Here is a 23,680-nt window from a genome sequence, read left to right as displayed (position 1 = left end):
ACCCCAGCTGCTGGCTTGTGGATGAAAAAGCCCTCCAAGTGCCTTTCTGCTAGGCAGAGGGGGAACCTGCCCCAAAGAGCCACTACTAATGAGTGGACTCTCAGGTGGGCTGCAAGCCACAGGTGGAAAAATATGTCACCTAATTTCTTCCAAGTTGAGGATGAATGGTCACTTTGTAGCATCCACATTCTACAGGTGCAATAACCCAAAAAGCAGTGTTTCTAGTAATAATCAAACCACTTTTAATTAAGACACTCAGATTTCTGTTTAATAACTATTTTTTTGCTTTATTCCATTCATAGGTGACAGCCTCAAACACAACACTTGGTTTTTCTCTTTTGACTTTGCTGTTCTGTCACTACCTAGGTCAACAGAGTCTTCCTCCCAATAGTATATGCAGTTTGATCCTCAGCAAGTAGGGTACCAGTAGGTCCTCAGAGATCATGGCTCTCCAGCACCAGGATCTGGGTCCTCTCCTTTGACTGCACTGTCTGTGCTGGGGCTCTGCCCAGCACAGGTCCTGTCACCCCTGAGGTGTCCTTAGGCCAGAAAGGCCAAGCGGGCTACATGTCATGTGCCAACTCTGAACAAACCCAGGGGATGCTTAGAGCCCAGGGTCAAGGGTAGTATGGCAGGTTGTGTCAGGGTTCTATTACAAAGGGATGCCATGCTTGATTAGTGATGTCTGCCCTGGCAACACCCTCTAGACATGTCTGGAACAGAGACACCAGGGGAAGAGGCTGCATGCCAGCCACAGGCTCAGATAGGGACAAGGCATGCATCCCATTCTTGCCTTAGACAGTCGTTCCGCTTCCCAAACTACATTGTCTCACAAACCACGTGGCTGGGGAGGCATTCTGAAGGCCATGAAGGTTCAAGCGGCTTCCTTAGGCTCTGGAAGGAACAGCCTAAGCCCCAAGCTAGAGGAAGCTTGGGAGGACAGCTCACACAGGGCCCCGTGGGGGCATTAGCTCCTCATCTTCTGGAGTCTGTTTCATCCGGGGAAAGAGAGCTGAGCTGGCTGACTGTCAGAGTTAGATGCAACTTGGGAGGTAAAGACACTTTTCTGTGACACACAGAAATAACCTTAATCTCTGGGTAAACTTGCAAAAATTTCCAGTCCAAACTAAAAAGGTTTATCGTTTGTGCTACTGACAAACCAAAATAGAGTAAAAGGACAGTCTTATTACTTTAATCATGTTCCAGAAAGAGGGCATACTGCTTTGGAAAGCACTTGTCTCAGCAGAAGACACAAGAGTGTGTGTAAAAGTATGTTTCTAGAAAAGACCAAAGGCACCAAACATAACCTCAATTTTGCCTTCCACTTCCCCTTGATGCCACTCCATACCCTGGGTGGGGAGGCTACTTCGTCCAGCTGACTTTGGGAATGTCATAGTGCTCTGTGAGGGTGTCCAGGTGTCTGTTGAAATCCTGGGAAAGCCGAGAAGAAAACCCACATCAGTATAGCCTCAGACAGGGCACTACTGCCATGTGGCACTGCCCACTCCCACTTGTCCACATCCTGCCTCTCCTCTGTGAGCGCCCTCCTCTCAAAGCCACCTGGCCCTGAACCCTGGGCTCATCCTTAAATGACCCTGGGAGGTGTCGTTTCTGCTGGATACCCCCACCCCAACACTCCAGTGGCTCCCTCTGCCAGGCTACATAGCCTGGTCTTCCCCACTGGACATGTAACTTACCTCCACTCTCTGCTTGTGGGTTTTGGATGCTTTCTTTAGGATCCTTTCCATTTGCTGAAGAGAGGAGAGAAATGGAGGTGAGTTCACACACTTGACACAGCCCAGGCCAGCATGGGGTGGAAGACGGAAGCCCCTACCAGCTTGGCTCTCACACCTAGCACAGCTGGAGGTCTCAGGAGGTACATCCTGTCCCTCCCTTAACTCTACTCAGGCTGGTCCAACAGGGATGCCCAGCCCCCAATATGTCCCACCAGGAACCCTGGTCGACTGCCCTTCAGTCAGAGTGGCAAGGAATGTACTAGCACTGACCTTAGCAGGCTCTGCTGGGAACTGTATATGTGTGTTTCCTGCATCGCCGGGCAACTGACTGCATTCCCATTTTGCAGAAAAAGAAAGTTTCAGATGGGGTTTGAAGAAGGATGAAAAATGAGGAAGGTGAAAGGCCCAACACCTGGTAGGAGCTCAAGGAAGTAGGTGCTGGTGACACAGTGCCACGAGGGCTCCAAGATCCAGATCGCCCCGATGAGTGTGACTGTGGAATGTGTATCTTGTACCACCATGACCTGCCCCACACCATTCCCAAAACTGGATGGGACCTCGTAAGAGCTAAGAGCACGGGACACAGAGCCCGACAAACCTGGGGCTGCACTTGGCTCTATGTTTACTGACTGAGTGACTATGGCCAACTTTGATGCCCCCCTGTGACCCATGCTGCCTGGTATTGGTGCCCTAGTGCAGTTCTCTGCCACAATGACTCTGGGATGGCCCTGTGACTCAGTTTACTTAAAAAAATGCAGTGCCAGTGCTGGGCCAAAGATGTAAGACCCAGCAGCCTTTGTGTGTTCTTGGAAGCCAGCCACCATGCAGGAATTCTGATGACCTTACTGGAGAGAAAGAACCTGGAGTATAAGATGACACGTGGGAAGAGAGGCCATGGGAGGAGCAACAAGGCATCAGGCGTGATGGCGACACTATCTTGGACATTTCAGCCCAGTTGGGGCTCCGACCTCAGCTGCCATCTAACTGCACAGATTCCAAGCGAGGCAAGCCGGAGAACTCTTCAGGTAAGCCGAGCCAACCCACAGAAGACCATGTCAGCCACCACCTGGCTGCTCCTTCGCCCCCCATCTCATTTGCTACCCCATCTTCCTCTGCATCCAGTTGGCTCTCACCTGGCTGACCTGCTTTCCCATCCCTGCCTCTCTTCCTGCTGCTGTGAGCCCCTGTGAGGCCTGTGCATCCTTATAAGAGGCCACACTGACCTGACCAGTTGTCACCAATGCCAGGCACTCAGTAGGGCTCTGCCTTCCCTCTCCCCACTTTATGTACCAAGTTCACAGGGTATCCCACTTCACAGATACAGAAAATGAGGACCAGCCTGTGCAGTGGGTGATGAGACTGGAGATGCCAAGCCCTATCCCTTCAGGCTGGGGCCCTGCCCCATGGGCCCTTCTTCCAAGAACTGTCCAGCCTTCAAGCTCACTACGCTCAATCAAACACCCTTCTACAAAGGAATCCACATTTCCCAATCCCAGCTACCTTTGCCCACACTTTCCCCCATCTCTCTCCTGGGTCAAAACAAAACCAACTGCAGAACTTCCAGTTTTCAGTGCCAGCAACAAAAAACCTCCCCTTGACCTTCCACCACCCTCTAGCTACAGATTCATTTCTGTTCCTCTTGACAGATCTCCCAAGAGTTATTTCTGGGTCTTGTCTCCACCTCTGCCTTTCCCCACCCACCCCACAATCCCCTCTAATCAGCCATTCTTCCTTCTCATTCCAACTAAGGGCTCTCTGTACTCGCCCCACAAGACCCTCGGCAGCTTGATACTGTTGATCACTTCCTCCTTCCCTTTTTTTTTTTTTTTAAAGATTTTATTTATCTATTTGACAGACAGAGATCACAAGTAGGCAGAGAGGCAGGCAGAGAGAGAGGGGGAAGAAAGCTCCCGGCTGAGCAGACAGCCCAACTCAGGGCCCGATCCCAGGACCCTGGGATCATGACCTGAGCTTAAGGTAGAGGTTTTAACCCACTGATCCACCCAGGCACCCATACTTTCTCCACTCAGCTAAGGACACACTCTCCTGGTTTTCCTCCTTCCTGTGATCCTTTGCAATTTCAGATTCTAGACCTCATCTCTGTCCCTGTGCCTCCTCAGAGGATCTCACCCAGTCCAATGGCAATCCAGAACGTTTGTAAAGTCCAGAGAGGCCTAGACCTCTCCTCCAAACTGGAGATTCAGATCTCAAACTGTTCACAAGAGTCCTTCATTTGAATGTCTAACAGCCATTCAACATTCAAGTGTTCTCTAAAACCAAGGTCTTGATTCCCCACTTTAGAAGCCTGCTCTACCTGCTGTCCTTCCTACTGTAGTAAATAGCACCTTCATTTACCCAGTATATCCCACCAAAAATCTTGTTCATTCCTCATGTCCCAGTCCACACCCAGTCCATCACCTAATTCTGCTGTTCTTGCTCCAAAATCAATCCCAAACCTGATACTTCCCATTGCTTCCACTATTACTGTTCTATTCCGCTACTAGTCACCTGATGGTGACTCTCCCCCACCGTGCTTTCACTCCCGGAGTAACATCCCAGCCCAGCCTGGGACTGTAACCTCAGGGGCGGAACTTAAGTGCATTCACTTGTTAAATTCTCACCACAAACCTGTTAGGTAAGGACTTCACCCCCATTTTACAGGTGAAGAAAATGAGGTGTGGGAGGTTAACCAACCTGCCCAGAGTTATACTACCACCAAGAAACAGTAGAGACTGAATGGAACCCAGGTCGGTCTCGTCAAAGCCAGTGAGTCTCACCACTCCCATTTTTAAAAAAATGACTCAACTAAGCCTGAGAGTGATGAGTTAACTCTTTATGATGTTACTGGACAAAATCACCCAGATCAGTGTTAGGGTTTCTCAGCCTGGACACTTGACATCTGGGGCCAGATCATTTTTGCTGTGGGGGATGCTGTCTTGATTACTGTAGGATGTTGAGCAGGATCCCGGGCCTCATCCCACTAGATGCCGGTAGCACTACTTCCCCCCGCCATCAGCACACCCTGAAGTTTTAACAAACATAAATGACCTCAACCACTGCCAAACGTCTTCATGGGAGCAGATGTAGGTTACAATCACAACCTATTTGAATCTGCCAAACAAAGTCCTCATGGAAACAGACTTTGTGGAAACTTATAGCCAGGAGCATCACCAGTTAATATCAACAGCTACCATCAACGGAGCACTGACTGACTTTGCCAGACTGAGTGCCAAATGCTTTATCTGGATGACTTTATCTAAAGTTCCCATCCCTTTTAGGAGAAAGCACTATCCTGATCCTTACAGACAAATAAACTGAGGCAGAAAGAAGAGGAGTCATTAGCCCTGTCACTGGGCAAATGAGCAACTGCGCTGGAATCCAAAGCCAGCCCCCAGCTCTGGCCTTTCAATGCCAGCTCTAGCTTTCTTCTCTGCCGTCCACTCTGACCAGAGGCTCTTCCTGTCCTCGGAACTGCCCCAACCGTGGATACCATCTTCTCGGAATCCAGGTCGCTCTGACCGCTCACACTCCTCCGAGAGACCCCGGGCTGACCCCAATTTCGAGTCGTCTGGCCCTGCCTCTCCATCCACCTCCGGAGACCCAGACCTGCCGCGCGGAGCATCTCCAGCTTCCCCACCGGCCTTACCCGCTTCTCTTGCATCTTCTCGAAGGCCGCCTGGGCCGGGGTTCGTTTGTCCAGACCGCGCCTCTTCTCCTCCTCATTCTTTTTGCTCGTTCCCATCGCTTCCAGGAGTTTCGCCTTGTCTTTGTCCTTCTTTTTCTTCTTTCTGGGAGGGGAGAAGCGGGAGAGGTGAGGGCGCATCAGGGAGAAAGAGCTTGGGGACTCTAGAAGAGGCTTAAGGGGACAGAAGACAAACTTCTGAGGGGCTCTCGGGGCCTCACCGCTTGGTGACGCCAAGCTCTGCAACGCCTTTTAGTTTCAGGGGCCCCTTTTGAACTTGCTCGTAGGCCGCCATGATGCCGCTCGTCGTTCTGTAGGTAAACTGCCACACTTCCTGTTTGCGTACGCCCTTTACGTCCGAACGCCCGCCTCACTTCCTCTTGATTGGTTGAGCTGGGAGGCGCGCCTGCGCTCTTGGCATCCGGAGCTGGACCACACTTTCTGGTTGTAGGTGGGGCCTGGAGGGTGTGAGTGGACCTCATCCTTCGCAGGCAGTGTCCTGCCACGCTTGCGGCTGGGTGCACTCATTCGGTTTGCCCAGCTTTGGGCCCCCTCCATCCAAGAAGCTCCTTTGAGGGGCTCCTCATTTCCTCCTCCTCCTTTCTTCTTCTTCTTCCCCTCCTCCTCCTCATTCCTCATCCTTTTTAAAAATATATATTTATTTATTTGAGAGTGAGAGCCCACGCTAATGGCTAGTGGGGGAAGTGGCAGAGGGAGAGAGACTCTAAAGCTGACCTCACACTTAGCGGGGAGCCCAACGTGGGGCTTGATCTCAAGACCTCAGGATCTTGACCTGAGCTGAAATCGAGGGAGTGGGATGTGCAACCAGTTGAGCCACCCAGGTGCCCCAGAATCCCCAGTTCCTAAAACTGCAGTGTTCTCTTGAGTGTTTTGTGTGCACAGGGATGTTCCGTTCTCTTTTACTGCTGTATTTTGAGAGTTGTTTTGTTTTTAAGGTTTTATTCTTAAGTAATCTTTACCCCCACGCTGGGGCTTGAGCTCACAACCTCAAGATCAAGTGTCCTGTTCTGCTGACTGAGCCTGCCAGGCACCCCTGAGAGTTTAATAGATAACCTAATTTTGTGAACCTAATCAGTACTTAACTAGTTTTTTCCGGTCTTGGTGAATGATGGTATTATGCGAAGTACATGTAAATCATATTTGAAAAAAAATTTAAATATATACTATTGAGGTATAATTTATAAACAGTAAAATGTTTTTTTAAATTTATAATTTATAAACAGTAAAATCCTTTTTTACTTTTTTACAATTAAAATTTTAATTGTATGTTTTGATGAATGTTGTCATGTTTACACACCTATGTAATGACCTCTGCATTCAAAACACAGAACATCCCATCACCACAAAGTCCCTTGTTCTCTTTCCCAGTTAACCACCCGCCCCCACCCCACCGTTCTCCGCAGGCATCTCTGAACCTGTTCTCTCTCACTGTAGATTAGATTTGTTTTTTGTAAAAGTTTCGTATATATGGAATTATACTATATGCATGGAATTATATACAAGCTCTTGAGCTAGAGTTCTTTCAATGAGCATAATGTGTTTGAAATTCTTCCTTTTTTTAAAGATTTTTTTTTTTAATTTGAGAAAGAGCATGCTATTGAGAGAGAGAGAGAGAGAGAGATGTGGGGTCTAGTGCTGCCCAAGGCAGCCAGTTAACCAACTGAGCCACTCAGGTGCTCCACTCTAGTTTGTTATAAAAGTACTCCATTTGTATTGCTGAGTGTTATTTCACGGTATACATATACTAAATTTTTTAAAAATCCACTTATCTGTACGTGGGCACTTGGGTTTCTTCCAGTTTGGAGCCCTAATGAATGGAGCTGCTGTGAACATCAGTCTATAAGTCTTTGTATGGACCTAAGTTTCATTTCTCTTGGGCTCACTTCTGATGCCTTCGTTACCTTAAGTAGAATAGTAGCAAGGTTTGGTTTTTCTCTTTATAAAATGTTGAGTCTTGGGGCATCTGGGTGGCTCAGTCGTTAAGCATCTGCCTTCAACTCAGGTTATGATCCCAGGGTCCTGGGATCGAGTTCCGCATCGGGCTCCCTGCTCAGCAGGAAGCCTGCATCTCCCTCTCCCACTCCCCTTGCTTGTGTTCCCTCTCTCACTGTCTCTCTCCCTCTCTCTGCTAAATAAATAAATAAAATGTTTTTTAAAATGTTGAGTCTCAGCCACTCTGTTTTGAGGGTTTGATAGAGAAAATAGCTGCATAGGATGTACTGAAAACCCTGATCCAGCAGAGCCATAACACTTGGGGCTCCAATGAGTTGGGGTTTTTCATTCCCTGATAGCATAAGTAATTTGCTTATTGAATAAGCAGAGCTATTGTCATAACCGAAACATTCCTATTTTTCTTTCCTTCTTTCCTTTTAGGCATTATATTTCTCAGCGTGGATCATCTTCCTCTGGCCCTGGATGAAAATGCTGTCAGGCCTTCCAGCTTTTCTCTCATTGTTTACGTGATATACGGTACTATTGTCACTTTAAGTAGTACATGGTTCTCAATTCAATATGTGGATGGTCTGGAACTTGATCTGGAAAGAGTAGTCTCTCCTTTTCCTTAGCTGGGACTAACACACACTAAAAAAATAAATAAGGTGGGGCACCTGGGTGGTTTCAGTAGGTTAAAGCCTCTGCCTTCAGTTCAGGTCATGATCCCAGAGTCCTGGTATCGAGCCCCACATTGGGCTCTCTGCTCAGAGGGAGACTGCTTCCTCCTCTCTGTCTCTGTCTGCCTCTCTGCCTACTTGTGATCTCTCTCTCTCTCTCTCTTCAAATAAATAAATTAATTAAAAATCTTTTAAAAATAAAAAAAATAAGGCAATGGGCCCCAAATGCCTTATGCTAATCACCACATTGCCAAACACAGACTTGACTTCATTACAGTTTTGGCTCTTCAGAAATGAAATCTTAAACCAGTCAATCAGGAATTCTCTGATCAGCACTAGGGAGGTAATCTGCCTGACAGGGTCATGGGATTGAGCCTGGAGTCAGGCTTTGCAATGAGCATGGAGTCTGCTTGGGATTTTCTCTCTCCCTCTGCCCAGTCCTATCTCTCTCTTAAATAAATAAATTTTTAAAACGGAATTTTAGGTCTTCTACCTATCAGAATGTTGTGATTTGCTTTTGTATGTTGAGCTAATACTAAGGGAAACAGAGAAGACTCCAAATCTTCCATAATCCTCTGCTGACATTAAAAATATATATATACACACGCATACGTTCCATTCAAGAAAAGCACACAGTATGGAAAAGGCTAAAAGGAAAAAGAAAAAGAAAGTAGAAACATCTCTTCCTACCTCTTTTCAAAATGATTCGCAATTTCATTTTTAATATTTTTTGGCACGAAAGTGTATATGCCAACATCTGTATATCTGTGCAATGTTCTTTTATTTACGTCCTCAGTTTTTCATTTAGCAAACTGTCTTTTTTTTTCCTAAAGATTTTTAAAATTTATTTTAGAGAGAGTGAGCTAGCGTGTGAGTGCGGGGAGGGGCATAGGGAGAGAGAGCCCCCCCCCGCCCCCCAAGGGGACTCCACGCCGACACCGGAGCGCAGTGTAGGCTCCAACGTTATCAAAATGTCTTGAAGCTCTTTACAAGGCCCCAGTTACCTCCACTCACCTTCCTCCAATGGCTGGGTGTTCTGAGGCTGAGTGAGGCCCTCCCTAACCAACGCTCATCGACTTGCCCACAATCTCAGCTCACTTTTGCAATGGCCTGAATCCGTAGTATTATATACTACTGTACTACCTATTCCAAGATTACGTACATTTGTGCATTTTAATGTAGACTGCTATTGCCCAAATTGTGCCAAAGACTTTTGAGGGAATGAGAAGGAGGGAGAAGCAAAGCCTCCCGGCGTTAGGCCAAAGGAGGGCTCGGGACTGACATTTTCAGTTCTACCTGCAGGGGGCAGCAAGCGACTGCCCAATTCTCCAGCCATACACTCAACCCTTGGTATTCAAGAATTGGAAGAGAGCGTCCAGAGAGAATGGGTTTCCTGGTATTGCCCGTGGGTCTGGGTTTGCAGGTGGGGTGATCCTTGACAGAATCCGCACCTCAGGGAGGAATAGGACAGACTCAGCTGGGAAAATCTGTTCTCCCCCAGCCAGCCTAGCAAGTCTGACGCTCCTCTCCGGCACTTCCAAGGCTGTGAGCCCTGTAGCAAGTGGCTTGATTTCTCTGACCTTCTCTTTCCTCTTCTATAAAATGGGGCTTCTGCTGCTGCTAACAACAGCTAAAACTTCCCTTGGATTTCCAAGGATCATCTAATTTACTCCCAAAGCCACCCTGTTACACAAACCATCCTGATTTTACACGTAGGGAAACTGAGGCACAAACTGTAATCCAACCTATGCTGATTGTTCCAGCCTGGCTTTTGTCACCAGTGTGAGGCCATGCATTGTAAGATGAGTCACTATTTTATAAACCTCTGTGACAGCATTTCTCAACCTTTCCCCCCGCCCCATTATCATCCCCTAAAGAGAACAGCCTCTAAAGAGAGCTCAATTCAATTTAGTTTAAGGAGAGAAGTTCAGTATCACTGATGAGGTTTTCGTCAAAGATTGAGCTTTAGGGACGCCTGGGTGGCTCAGTGGGTTAAAGCCTCTGCCTTCTGCTCAGGTCATGCTCAGCAGGCAGCCTGCTTCCTCCTCTGTCTCTGCCTGCTTCTCTGACTACTTGTGATCTTTGTCTGTCAAATAAATAAATGAAATCTTTAAAAAAAAAAAAAGATTGAGATCTGGAGAGCCACAAACCATTGAAACATCTAGGGGTTTTGTGTCCCCTCCTCCCAGAGCCAATTTTCACCATCTTAGGAGCAATATTGCCCCTATTGATAATTAGTGTTCTAAGAGGAGATTTGTGCTAAATTCCTGTGCTTTTGCTCACTTGAAATTATTTATTTATTTTTATTTATTTATTTTTTGAAGATTTTATTTATTTGACAGAGAGAGAGAGAGAGCGAGAGATCACAAGCAGGCAGAGAGAGAGGGAGAAGAAGGTTTCCCGCTCAGCAGAGAGCCTGATGTGGGGCTCGATCCCAGGACCCTGTAAAATTTTTTATTCTATATCCACTTAAAGAGTCATGACATTTAGGGGCGCATGGGTGGCTCAGTGGGTTAAGCTGCTGCCTTCGGCTCAGGTCATGATCTCAGGGTCCTGGGATCGAGTCCTGCATCGGGCTCTCTGCTCAGCAGGGAGCCTGCTCCCCTCTCTCTTTCTGCCTGCCTCTCTGCCTACTTTTGACCTCTGTCAAATAAATAAATAAAATCTTTTTTTAAAAAGGTCATGACATTTAAATACACAGAGATTTTTATTATATATTATTTTTGCATATACATACAAATAAAATAAAATAAATCAGCTAAGGTTTTCTACGTGTCTTCAGACACAGTTACAAATCATCGAAATCACTGTCCAACTGTAAGTGTCCACACTGGTGCTTTATCACGTGGCACTGCCCTCTGTACCATCGAGGACCCTGATAGGGAGGATTTCTTTAACACAGTCTGCAGTGTTTCCAAAGAATGGTGTATGGAAAGGCAAAGCAGTTCCCAAGGATGGGAAAACAGGCAAATGCTGCCATAACCAAGAGATCAAGGTCAACATTGTCGGTGACACCATGTAGCTATCAAGTAACCCCAGGTATGACGTGATGAGGAGTACATCTCACCTCCGAGGTCTTCCCCCCAAAACCCATAAACTCAGTCCAATCATGAGAAAATACCAAATGAAAATGAGGGACATTCTATATAGTACCTGACTGGTAATCTTCAGGATTATAAAGGTCATGGGGGGGAAAAAAAAGACTAAAAAATCAAAACCAAATAAAACAAAACAGACTGACGATCAGGAGCCTAAGATCCCAAGTGTGACGTGGGATCCTGACACAGAAAGAAGGAATTGACTGCATATGCACACCCATGTTCATAACAGCGTTAATCACAGCAATCAAAAGGTGGAAAGACACCAAAAGTCCATTGATAGAGGAATGAATAAACAAAATGTGATCTATCCATACAATGGAATATTAGTCTTTAAAGGGAAAGGAATTCTGACATGCTACAATGTGGCTGAACCCAGAAGACATGCTGAGTGAAAGAAGCCAGACGCAAAAGGATAAATACCATATGACTCCATTTACATGAGGTTTCCAGAATAGGCAAATTCACAGAAACGGAAAGTGGGATGGTGAGTTCCAGGAACTGGGGGAGGGGAGAATGCAGAGCTGTTTAATGAGGACACAGTTTCAGTTCTTCAAGATGAAAAGAGGTCTGGGGACAGATGGTGACAGCTGCCCAACAGTGTGAATGTATTCTATCCCACTGAGCTGTGCACTTATAAGTGGTCCAAATGGGGGCGCCTGGGTGGCTCAGAGGGTTAAAGCCTCTGCCTTCGGCTCAGGTCGTGATCTCAGGGTCCTGGGATTGAGCCCCACATCAGGCTCTCCGCTCAGTGGGGAGCCTGCTTCCCCCACCCCCCCGCCTGCCTCTCTGCCTACTAGTGATCTCTGTCAAATAAATAAAATCTTTTTTTTAAAAAAAAGTGGTCAAAATGGGGGGCACCTGGGTGGCTCAGAAGGTTAAGTATCTGCCTTTGGCTCAGGTCATGATCCCAGGGTCTGGGGATAGAGCCCCACGTTGGGCTCCCTGCTTGGCGAGGAATCTGCTTCTCCCTCTCCCTCAGCCTGCTGCTCCCCCTGCTTGTGTGCTCTGTCTCTGTCTCTCTCTCTCAAATGAATTTTTTTTAAAAAAATGGTCAAAATGGTAAACGTTATGTGTACTTTACCACAATTTTCCCTCAATGGTAACATCTTACCAAACCCTAGTGCAATTTCACAACTGGGATATCGGCATTATTATAGGCAAGATATAGAGCAGTGCATTATCACCAAGACCCTTCTTGAGGCACTTGATCTACACCCATCCCCTACCCCCACTCCATCCCTGCACACTGGCAGCCTGCTGTTCTCATTCCTATAATTTTGTCATTTAAAGAACACTATGTAAGTGGAAACTCACATTACATAACATTTAAGGATTGGCTTCGCCCCCCAACAGTCAACAGAATTCCCCAGAGATCCATCCAAATTGTCAGGTGTATCCCTTTTATTGCTGAACGGTGTTCCGCGGTTTGGATGAACCAGTTTGTTTAACCATTCATCTGTTGAAAGATATATGGGTTGTTTCCTGTTTGGGGCTGTTTTGAATAAAACATCCATTACAGGTTTTTATATGAATGTAAGTTTTCATTTCTCTGGGATTGCCCAAGAGGGCAAGTGCTGGGTCCTATGGTGGTTACATTTTGTTTTTATCATATTTTATTGTAGTAAGAGTACTCAACGTAAGCTCTAACCTCTTCATAAGTTTTTAAGTGTACAAAGCATTATCGTTGGCTATAGATATAATGCCCAGTAGACCTCTGGAACTTATTCGTCTTGCTTGATGAATCTTGCTTTTGTGCCTGTGCCACTTTCTCCCTTCCCCCATCCTTGTGAACCACCATTCTACTTTCTCCTCCTGTAAGTGGAATCCACTAGTATTTGTCTTTCTGTGACTGGCTTATTTCATTGAGCAAATGCACTCAAAGATCACCTGTGTTGTTACGTATGGCACAATTTCCTTCCCCCACCCCCCACCCCTCACCCCCCACCCCGTACCTATACGCCCTATTTTCTTTATCCTTTCTTCCATCCATGGACATTTAGGTTGTTTCCGTATCTTGGCTATTGTGAATAATGCTGCAGTGAACGTAAGAATGTTAATACCTCTTCTGAGATCCTGATTTCGTTTCTTCTGGATGTATACTGGCACCTATGGGAGATCTATTTTTAATTTTTTGGCACTTCCATACCTGTTTCCATGGCTGGTGCTATGGAATTTGCATTCTAACCCACATTGCACAGGGTTGCCATTTCTCTACATCCTTATCAACACTTACCGGCTTTTGTTCTTTTCGTGATAGCCATCCTGATAGTGATATCTCACTGTTGTTTTGATTTGCTTTCCCCTGATGATTTTTGAAATGCCGTATTGTCATTATGATTCTAAATTCTTTATCCTATATTACAAGGGGGAAATTGTTGCCCATTATTTGTCATAATATAAGCTGGTATTTATCCATATAAAGATAAAATTAATTTATTTGTGCCATGAAAAATTATTTCTTGGAAATGCAATAAAGAAAAAAATCCCATGATTGGAGCTGGGTGTCAGAGAGGCAGCCTCTGGTGGCGGACCAACTGGAGGAGCAGCTTGGTAATTTTAATTAGTGCTTGGTGAGCTCCAACACAGAACCACCCTCCTGCCCTCCTCCAACTGTGTCAAACTTACTTCAGCCTCAGGACCTTTGCACTTGCTCTTCTCACTGCCAGGGACTCCCTTCTCACTCACGATTCCCTCAGTTCCCTCCAGTCACTACTCAAATATTGCTTCATCAGGGGGGCTTTCCTCTCCCAATCCATTTAGCCCAACCTCTTCTCTCTCTATCCCTGCTCATTTTATTTTTCTTCCTGGGGCTTTACATTCCTGACTAATTATGTGTTTATTTGGTTGCTTCCTCACTGGCACAATAGCTCCATGAGAACACTGCTTTTGTATCGTCAGGACCTAGGACAGTGCCTGGCGCACATTAGGTGCTCAATAATTAATTGTTTATGGGTGGGGAGACACATAGCCAAATCACGGAGTCCCTGATAGGGTGAGGCATAGGAATCTGGACTTCAACCATGAGGCACTGGGGAGTAAGGAGGTGTTTGCTAATTCATTTTCTTATTGTTTTCATTTTTTAAAATGTTTTTACATGCAAAAAAACCTCACCCTTTTTGGTGTACAGTTCTATGAGTTCTGATAAACGAATACAGCCATGTAACCAATACTACAATCAAAATATAGAACAGTTTCATCTCCCCTAAGTTTCCCTTTTTCCTCCATCTGCAGCCCCTGGCAACCATTGATCTGTTTTCTGTCCCTATAGTTTTGTCTTGTTGAGTATGTCATCCTGATGGAATCGTCCAGTAGGTAGCCTCTTGAGTCTGGCTTCTTTCGGTTAGCCTAATGCATCTGAGGTTCTTTCATTTTGTGTGTATCTGTAGTTAATTCTGTTTTATGGTTGAGTCGTCGTCTCTTGCATGTATGGACCCCAGTTTAACCATTTCGCAGGTGAAGAATATTTGCGTTGCTTCCAGTTTTTAGTCATTATGCATAAAGTCGCTATCGCTCTTCCCGTACAGATATTTTTAAAAACAGAGATATAATTCACCCACCCTACAAGTCATCCTTTAGAGTGTGCAGTTCAGTGAGATTTATCCCCTTCACAGAGTTGTGCAACTGTCACCACCATCTAGTTCCAGAACATTCTTGTCACTCCAGAAGGAAACCCCAGCCCCCTGAACAGTCAGTCTCCCTCTCCCTCCCCCAGCCCCTTAGCAACCACTAAATGTGCTGTCTCTGTGGACTTGGCACTTCTGAACATTTCATATACATGGAGTCATGCACTAGGTGGCCTTTTGTGTCCGACTGCTTTCACACAGTGTGGTATTCTCAAGGCTTATCCACGTTGTGGCAAGCATCAGTGCTTCATTTCTTTTATATGACTGGATAGTATTCCATTGTATAAATGGACCACAATTTCTTTTTTTTTTTTTAAGGAAAATTTTTTTAAGGTTTTATTTATTCATTTAACAAAGAGGGAGAGTACAAGCAGGGAGAGCAGCGGGCAGAGTGGGAGGGAGAAGCAAGTTCTCTGCTGAGCCAGGAGCCGGGTGTGGGACTGGATCCCAGGACCCTGGGATCATGACCTGAGCCAAAGGCAGACACTTAATGAACTGAGCCACCCAGGTGTCCCACAAACCACAATTTCTTTATCCATTCATCCATCGACAAACATCTGAGTTGTTTCTACTTTGGGGCTATTTTGAATAATGCTGCTATGAACATTCACATACAAGTCTTTATGGGCACATACATTTTCAATACTCTCCACCTCGGAGTGAACATTTTGGGGTCATATGTTAACTGTATGTTTAACTTCTTAAAGAACTGCCACACTGTTTTCCAAAGCAGCCGCACCATTTTGCATTCCCGCCAGCAGTGTATGAGCATTCCAGTACCTCCACATCCTGGCCAACAACTTGCTATTTTATGTCTTTTTTGTTGTGATCCCGGGGTCCAGGGATCGAGCACCACATTGGGCTCCCTGCTCAGTGGGGAGTCTGCATCTCCCTCTCTCTGCCCTTCCTCCAACTCGTGCTCTCCCTCTCTCTCAAATAAGTAAGTAAAAAAATAAGATCTTCAGAGGGAGAAAGAATCTCAACAGACTCCGTGCTGAGCATGTAGCTGGACATGGGGCTCAATCTCATGACCCTGAGATCATGACCTGAGCTGAAACCAAGAGTCAGAGGCTTAACTAACTGTGCCACCCAGGCACCCCTATAGGAAAGTTCTAATCCATTTTCCAGAGTGGCTGGACTTTTTGCAACACCACCAGCAATTAATAAGAGCTCCAGTTGTCCCACATCCTCTCCAATACTTGATATTGTCAGGGGTTTTTTTTTTTCTTTCAAATCATCCCCAGGGGGTCTTTAAAGCCTAATCATAGTCACATTCTACAAGATGGCCTCACACACTGGGGTGGATGAGAATTGATGATGTGATCGTCCAGGCCAGAGAGACTGGGAATGAGGGAAGGGGAAGATCCCAGAGCAGTTCAGGGAGGGTGAGGGGTGGCAGTGGAAAAGGCTGAGCAGGAGAAGAAAGCGGAGGGACAAGAGAGACCCAAAGGAAGAAGAGCGTGGAGCACCAGGTTGAGGACTTTTGACCCCCAGGTGTTCTGCCCAAAAGGATTCTGGGTCTTAATAAGGTTGGTAGCTGTTACCTTGTATCTATCCATTGAGGATTCATGGTGAACATTAGCATGCTAACGGCTCTGAAAAAGTCCTGCAATAAGGAATTCTGTTTGATATTATTTAACCGACTGTTCTCTAACTTACACCTTGGATCACTTTTCTTAAGCTATAACATCGTCAATCATCATCATCACCTTCAATGTACATCTGGGGACCTCTTTAGCTTGTTTGCCCAGTGCCTAAAATTGACTTAAACCAAATGGTTAAAAAAATTTTTAATGGTCTCGTTAGATCTTCAGGACGACTCAATGAGTTAGGTACTAATGTAACTTCCAGCTTACAAACGAGGCTTACAGGTGATGTGTCTAAGGCACAAAGCTGGTGGGTGGAGAGGCGGTATTTGAGCTGGGATCTGCTTGCTGTCTCCCCATCACCCTGCGTGTCTCTGGAAGGGGCCCCATACCCCCAGTTCACCCAGTCATGGCAGATGTGGTCTGCTCTTCTGGGACCTCCTGTAGTCCATCTTGTCCTGATGGCCATGAATGTACTCGGGCTGTTGCCCAGAGAGCTCAGCTGTAACTTGATCTCACCAGGCTGGGGGTGACGGGGCGGGTGGGCAGGTGACGCCAGGGCAGGGAGATTTGCCCAGACACTGGTGTGCAGCTGCCTGGAAGCCTGTGTGGTCCTGAGGAGACTGGGGTCTTTGGGAGCTTGTCTCAGAGTCCTGGCAGTGGTCGTCACCATGGGCAACAAGCAGACAGTCTTCACTCATGAGCAGCTGGAAGTGTATCAGGTAGGGGTGATGGGCTGGGCCCTCAGGAGGTTTGGCAGCCTTGGCTTCCTGGCCTGAGAAGTGGGGACAGCATCATTCGTCCTGGGTGTGCAGCCAACAAGCATTCCTGGTGCAGCTCTGTGTGCAACAACAGGCAGAAATGACCGCGCAGTGGGAGGGAGAGGAAGATGGCCTCTGAAGCAGGCTCTGGGCCAAGCCAACATCTCTCTCTCTGCAGGATTGCACCTTCTTCACAAGAAAGGAAATCATGAGGTCAGTCTGGGGAGAAAGGGAGGAAGATCTGGAAACAACTTTCTCTCCTTCGCTGGAGGATGTTTGCAATTGACCAGGACTGAGTGCCCCATGGTGGTTAAAACACAAAGGGAGGGATTGCGGGCATGGTCAGTGGATGGAGGCCGAGATGGGGATGCTGAGAAGCCACGTCTTGTCACATCGTCACTGTCTCTAGGTTGATTAGCTTGGGCTTTCTCCCAAGGGTTGTGGGGAGTCATGGAGAGTATGTGAGCAGGGGTGTGGGGGGGTGGGAATCAGCATGTTAGAAAGATCCCCCCTCCCGCGGCCAGTGTGAGGAGGCTGGGACTGAAGGCTGGGCACCTGGGGGCAGAGGCTAGAATCAGCTCTGGGTTGTGGGGGTAGCATCCAGGTAAGGGTGCGGGTAGGCAGTCTGTGGCCGCTGCAGGTTGCTGGCATGCACTAGAGAGGCATAGATGGGTATCCCATGTTACTGCTCAGTGCCCACGCAGCCATTGTCCAGAGGCCCCGACCCATGAACTCGGAGCTATGAAACCCAAGCCGGCCGGGGTTCAGATACAGAGTGATAGGGGCCAAGGCCCGAATTGTGTGGGCATGGAATATCCATTATTGATGGGCACACCTTTCACCAGTGAGCCCCATTGTCTGGGTGAGGACAGCTCATAGGGTCACCCTGGCCATCATGATCAGATTACTGATGGGGAAACTGAGGCTTGGACAGGGGAGGCTGACCCCAGCTTTGCAGATGGGCAGAGCTCCAAGGAGTTAGAGGGCTGACATTTCGTCTGCCCAAGCTTCTTGTTTATCAGCAGAATAACTCAAGCTCAGAGGGGAAGAGGAAAATGCTCACGGCTATGCAGAAGCCCAGACCCACACTGTTCCCTGAGGGGGCCCAGACAGGGACCTGGGTGGTCAGGACTGAAATTCCAGATACCTCCTCCTCGAGTTCCTAGCCATCATATGACCCAGGTGTTCCCATCTCCCTTGGAATCAACCCTTAGCAGCTTGGGGACCTCTGACTCACCAAAGATAGTCTCATCAAGGCTGCTGCTTTTCATGCCCCCAGTGAAGACAGGGTGACAGCAGGGGAGCACACTGGAGTGGAGAGCTGGCCTCACCATCTAGCTGGTGTCAGTGGTATTTGGTATTTTGCAAAATGTCTTGCATGCATTAAAAAAGCCCGAATATTGGCCTTTTGTCTCTGCTCTGGCCCAGTTAAGGAATGCTTGCATTATGGGGTGAGAGAAGGAAAATGTGAGAATGGGGGGGGGTCTCTAGAGCCAGCGGCCAACAATGTGATGATACTCAGAGATTCAGAGATTCACTCGGACTCTCTGAATTTTGATGTGAAACGATCTCACCTTAAGCACACTCCCTTTCACCATCCCCACCTGCCTGGTCAGCTTCTACTCATTCTTCAAAGCCCAGTGTCAATGTCTCCACTGAGTTTCCCCTGGCTCTGGGGCCCTCTCCACTATGGCCCTGTCCCCAGGGGGTAGATGTGCCTGTGTTTGGCTCTGTGTGCTTGAGGATTGGGCCCAGAGAAGATGACTCTTGGAGACCCATGATCCTTCAGTCCTCCTGTGTGGAGTGAGCAGTGGCAAGAATGAGAGAAAGGGGACAAGTCCTCCCCATGCCATCTCCCAGCCCTGCCCGGTGTTTCCCTCCCCACACCAGGCTCTTCTATCGCTACCAGGACCTGGCTCCCCAGCTTGTTCCCCTCGACTATACCAGCAGCCCTGATGTGAAGGTGCCCTACGAGCTCATCGGCAGCATGCCCGAGCTGAAGGTATCTGCGGGCCATTGGGCAGGCAGAGAAAAAATAGTAAGGATACCTGCTGTGGCATTCCTATGAAGTGGATGCATTTTACAGATGTAAGAAGTGAGGTTCAGAGAGGTTAAGAAACTTGGTCATGGTCACACAGCTAGGATGTGACAGAGACAGGATTCAGACCGGGGGGGGGGGGTCGTTGGAACGATGGGATGAGATAATGCTGATGAAAGGCTTGGCATGGGGTCTATGGCATGGCAAGTAGTCAGGGAACGTGAGTTCTGCTTTTCATAGCAAGAGCCGCTAAAAAGGCAGGTCCTTCTCAGCTGGATGTTTGTCACATAGTTTGTGTTGGCAAAGGGGATTTGTGGGGTGAGGGACTGAGCAGAGATGATTTTATCACAAGGGACAGAGACCTCATTGGAGAGGGACAAAATGTATTGGAACACAGGAGGAGAAACTCCAGGCGGCAGAGCTATCACCAGGTCCGGCTGGAACCCGGGTTTCTGAGGGTGTGCTCAGGAGTGTCCCTCCATCTCTCAGCTTCCCCCAGGAAGGGGCTTTAGTCTCAGGCAGCCTGTCTGCCCGAGGTGGAGAAGGGAAGCCCCGGTGGTCCCAGATCCCTCCTGCCAGCTCTGCAACCACCGGAAACCAGGTCCCTCCAGCTGCATCTTCCAGGGCAGCCTCTGGTTGGCCAGTTTGAGTCACGCTACCTAACCCAGAACCAATCATAGTTGCCAACGGTAGCGCTGTCTGATTGGCCTCAACCAGGTCACGTGGTTCCATCTGGAGCCACAAGTGAGGTCAAGGCCACAGGTCCAGAGCAAGGAGTTGCCTGAAGGCCACGGGCGGGAGGAAGTTTGAAGGTGGGGGGTACTTGAAGGTTTCAGGAAGGCGGGTGCTGAGAGCGTTTCCATAGGGAGCCCGGAGTCCAGGGTCAGGGATGGCCTCTCTGCTTCCTGCCTCCAGGACAACCCGTTCCGCCAGAGGATTGCCCAGGTGTTCTCTGAGGACGGGGACGGGCACATGACCTTGGACAACTTCCTGGACATGTTTTCCGTGATGAGCGAAATGGCTCCCCGCGACCTCAAAGCCTATTATGCTTTTAAAATTTATGGTGCGTGCAGGGCATGGGGGTGGGGGAGCGTGGGAGTGGGGTGGGGAGTGGGAACGAGACCCTGCCTGGGGCCAGGGGCTGCGCTGCCATCACTGATGTCTCCCCGGGGGTTTCGAGGCCCTGCGTGGCCCTGTCCTGCACACTTGGTACTTGCTCCCCTCACCCCCTTACTCCTTTCCAGCCACACTGGCCTTCCTCTTACTCCAGCACTCCAAACTCTTCTCCCTGCCGGCCTCTGCATCTGCTGTTCCCTCTGCCTGCCAACGCCTTTTCCTGGACTCCTGCTCATCTTGAAGTCTAGGTCAAAAGCAGTTCCACCCTCAATCACTCTCCACCCCACATCCTAGTTCCCTTCTAGCACGGAGCAGTGCTGCTTAATTTCTGTTCATAATCTGTTCATTTCTTATGGATTTCTCTCTGATGAGACCCAAGGGCAGCAACAGTGTCTGTTTTCTTCCCCATCGGTCTCTTATGTCTGGCAAAAAGTAGGTGCTCAATAAATACTTGTTGACTGACCGAATGAATGGACATTTATCACAGCGCCTAGGACATAGTAGGTGCTCACTAAAAACCCGTCGAATTAACGGAACTTTGTCACAGTGCCTAGAACATAATAGGCACTCTCTAAATCCGTATTGAGTGAGTAGATGAAAAAGAGTCACATATGCCTGGCACATCGTAGGGCTCAATAAATACTTGGGAGAGTGAATGAATGACCTCCCACCAGGACTCTGCTCAATTCCAAAGCAAGACCCACCTATTATCGCAGGGTCTTGGGTTCTCTCCAGTGCCTCAGTTTGCTCCTCTGTAACGTGGGGTCAAGAGGCCCAACCTGCCTGTGCCCAGCTGTGCCCCCACTCCATATCCCCTCCATCCCACTGCACAGACTTTAACAATGATGGCTACATCTGTGCGTGGGACCTGGAGCAGACAGTGACCAAGCTGACGCGGGGGGAGCTGAGTGCTGAGGAGGTGAGCCTGGTGTGTGAGAAGGTGCTGGATGAGGCCGATGGTGACCACGATGGGCGGCTGTCCTTGGAAGACTTCCAGAACATGATCCTGCGGGCACCCGACTTCCTCAGGTGTGACACTCCTTGCCACTTTGCATGTCTGAGAGGGGCTCCTACAGAACTAGTTCACAGACTCCATTTGTGAAAGTTCCTCTGTTCATTCATTTGTGACCTTGGAGAACTTTCCCAGCCTTCCTGGCCTCAGTCCCTGCATCTTTAAAATGGGGATAATTGGGGACCCTGTGGGTAATGCCCTGTGGGTGGATGCAGCTCTTTGGGTGAATGCAACATGGCTGGTCTTCAGTGCTCACTTGCCTGAACATTTGGCAGTGAACAGAGTGTACAACTGTACTGGGCAGTCCTGGAGAGAATCAGAGCCCCCATCGTAGGGCAGATAGCCAGTTAATACAGGGGGTGGCCCAGCCACCTGTTTTTGTACCTCTCGTGAGCAGAGAATGATTTTTATGTTTCTTAAATGGCAGGGGAAAGATTAAAGACTAATAGTGCTCTGTGACTCGTGAAATGGATATGAAATTCAAATTTCCGTGTCCAGCAGTGGTTTATTGGCACACGGCCAGGCCTGCCTGTACTTGGATTGGCCATGGTTGCTTTCGAGCTACAAGGCCCAGCTGACTCCTTGCATGAAGCTGGAAATACCAACTGATTGGCTCTTTATGGGACAAGTTGGTCGATCCCTGAGTTAGTACATGGAAAGACTTTATGGCAGGGTTGGCACACAGTAGATGCTCTATATCTGTGTGCTGGGGTTGCAGTCGTGGCTATTACTATGTGTCCTGACATGCACAGAGGGCACCCCCACCACCTGGAGAAGCGCCGCTGGTCTCTTAGCAGACAGAGACAGGAATAATGACAACTGAATGAGTCCTACAGAAGACAGCATCTCTGTGTGGCAGTGCCCTGTGCATTTGCCCCCTTGGCCCTCATTATAGCCCCAAGCAGAGGGATGGCTATTATCCCCATTTTACAGAGAAGTAAACTGAAGCCCAAGGGTGGCTGGCCACTCACTCAGAGTCCCACAGCAAGTCTGCGGCGGAGTCAGGATGTCAACTCCCGTCCACAGAGGTGTGCTTTCCACCCCTGTGGGGGCCGAGGGGGGCCGCAGCCTGGGGTTCTTGAGGGGATCCATCTCCTGCTGTGGTTCCTGGCCTCAGGGAGTCCCTACGGGAGAGTTTGGGGATGGGAGGGGTGACAAAGGAGGACCACCTTCTCTGCCTGATGACTGACTCTCCATCTTTTTGCACCCAGCACCTTCCACATCCGCATCTGAGCGCACCATGGAGGAGAAGCCAGGTCAGAGGAGGACGGGGTGACCCCTCAATCCATGATGGAATCCGATCTCCCTGGGTTCCAGGAATAAACACACATCATTGAGTCACATCTGCTTGGAGGACACATGTTTCACCTTAAACCTGCCGGATGGGAGAGAGGAAGCCTGGGCTCTCACCTCTGCCCTCACTGCGTGACCCTGGGTGTCGCTGTGCCCTCTGAACCCTGATCTCCCCATTTATACTAGGGAGTGGCTGACTTCTAGATCTCTGGCCACCGTGAGAGCTGGAGGTGCACTGGTGTGTCGCTCTCGACCCGCAAGAACGACCCGCAGACGAGGTTGAGTGGCAAACTTCTTTATTGACAATCTTCTACATATCTTGATTCGGGAACCCCGCTCCTCAATTTTAGCCCCTTATTATAGTTAACAATAGTTAGAGATGCCCAATCACCACATCACACGATACACCTAAGCACCAATCAGACATACTACCTATGACCTTATCCGTGAGCATGTGAGCGCCTACGTGACTCTATTGTTCTACAGATCTTGTGCCTTTCCCAAGACTCCTGGTAAATCATATATCTTTCTTGTGACTCTAGGCATTGTTTGTGCGTCACCCATGAGCGCACCCATAGTCTTTGGGTTAAACATTCACAGCCCTTCCTCCTCAGGCATATCTGTCTACGTGACTCCTAGCTCCTGCTGCATGGCTCTCCACACTGGTGGCTGTGAGTTTTGGGGGGCAGAGACCAGATGTAGAGATCACGCCCATGGGATCTCACCCCCAGGCCTCCCAAGGCTGAACCCTGCCTCCAACCTCTTAAGTCTCCCCTTTCCTCCCAATCCTTGAGCTTCTCAAAGGGACCAAAGCTTTAACTCCATGCTCATTCATTAGAACAGCCAGAGGAGGTCTCTGGGGGAGGTGGCAGCAATGTCATTCACTGAGGCTGGCACTGTACTTTACAGTTTACAAAGCACGCGTCTCTCTGCCATTGCATTGGCTGCCTGTGGCATCCCGGCAGGGTTGACTAAGAAGCAATCACACTTCATTCGGAGCAAACGGACTCATTAGCCCAAGGCCACACCTCACATGTCATCTGCAAAGCCAGCCTTGAGCCCAGGCCCACCTCTTTGCAGATCCCAGAATATCTACACTTTG

General features: G+C 48.4%; 2 protein-coding genes across 4 annotated transcripts; one reads left to right on the top strand and one right to left on the bottom strand.

Moving 5' to 3' along the window:
* Positions 1 to 266: 266 nt before the first annotated feature.
* Positions 267 to 5,764, bottom strand: FAM32A (family with sequence similarity 32 member A). Its single transcript, XM_032314523.1, has 4 exons — positions 5,640 to 5,764; positions 5,383 to 5,524; positions 1,698 to 1,751; positions 267 to 1,431 (listed from the first exon to the last, which is right to left on the bottom strand). Exons 1-4 carry the CDS (start codon positions 5,711 to 5,713, stop codon positions 1,363 to 1,365), a joined length of 339 nt encoding a protein of 112 aa, XP_032170414.1. The 5' UTR covers positions 5,714 to 5,764; the 3' UTR covers positions 267 to 1,362.
* Positions 5,748 to 22,622, top strand: CIB3 (calcium and integrin binding family member 3). Of its 3 annotated transcripts, none has more exons than XM_032314489.1 (7): positions 5,748 to 5,865; positions 7,813 to 7,908; positions 17,298 to 17,332; positions 19,010 to 19,121; positions 20,073 to 20,220; positions 21,107 to 21,302; positions 22,497 to 22,622. In XM_032314489.1, the coding sequence occupies exons 3-7, from the start codon at positions 17,328 to 17,330 to the stop codon at positions 22,516 to 22,518; spliced, it is 483 nt and encodes a 160-aa protein (XP_032170380.1). In that variant the 5' UTR covers positions 5,748 to 5,865; positions 7,813 to 7,908; positions 17,298 to 17,327; the 3' UTR covers positions 22,519 to 22,622. The 3 variants fall into 3 exon arrangements, with proteins under 3 accessions (XP_032170380.1, XP_032170389.1, XP_032170400.1); XM_032314498.1 differs by having other exon boundaries at positions 5,748 to 5,869; XM_032314509.1 differs by lacking the exons at positions 5,748 to 5,865; positions 7,813 to 7,908 and adding an exon at positions 17,030 to 17,080.
* The last annotated feature ends 1,058 nt before the right edge of the window (positions 22,623 to 23,680 follow it).

This window comes from Mustela erminea, chromosome 1, assembly GCF_009829155.1.
Source record: "Mustela erminea isolate mMusErm1 chromosome 1, mMusErm1.Pri, whole genome shotgun sequence".
Taxonomy (NCBI): domain Eukaryota; kingdom Metazoa; phylum Chordata; class Mammalia; order Carnivora; family Mustelidae; genus Mustela; species Mustela erminea.
This window is presented reverse-complemented; position numbering and strand designations above follow the sequence as displayed.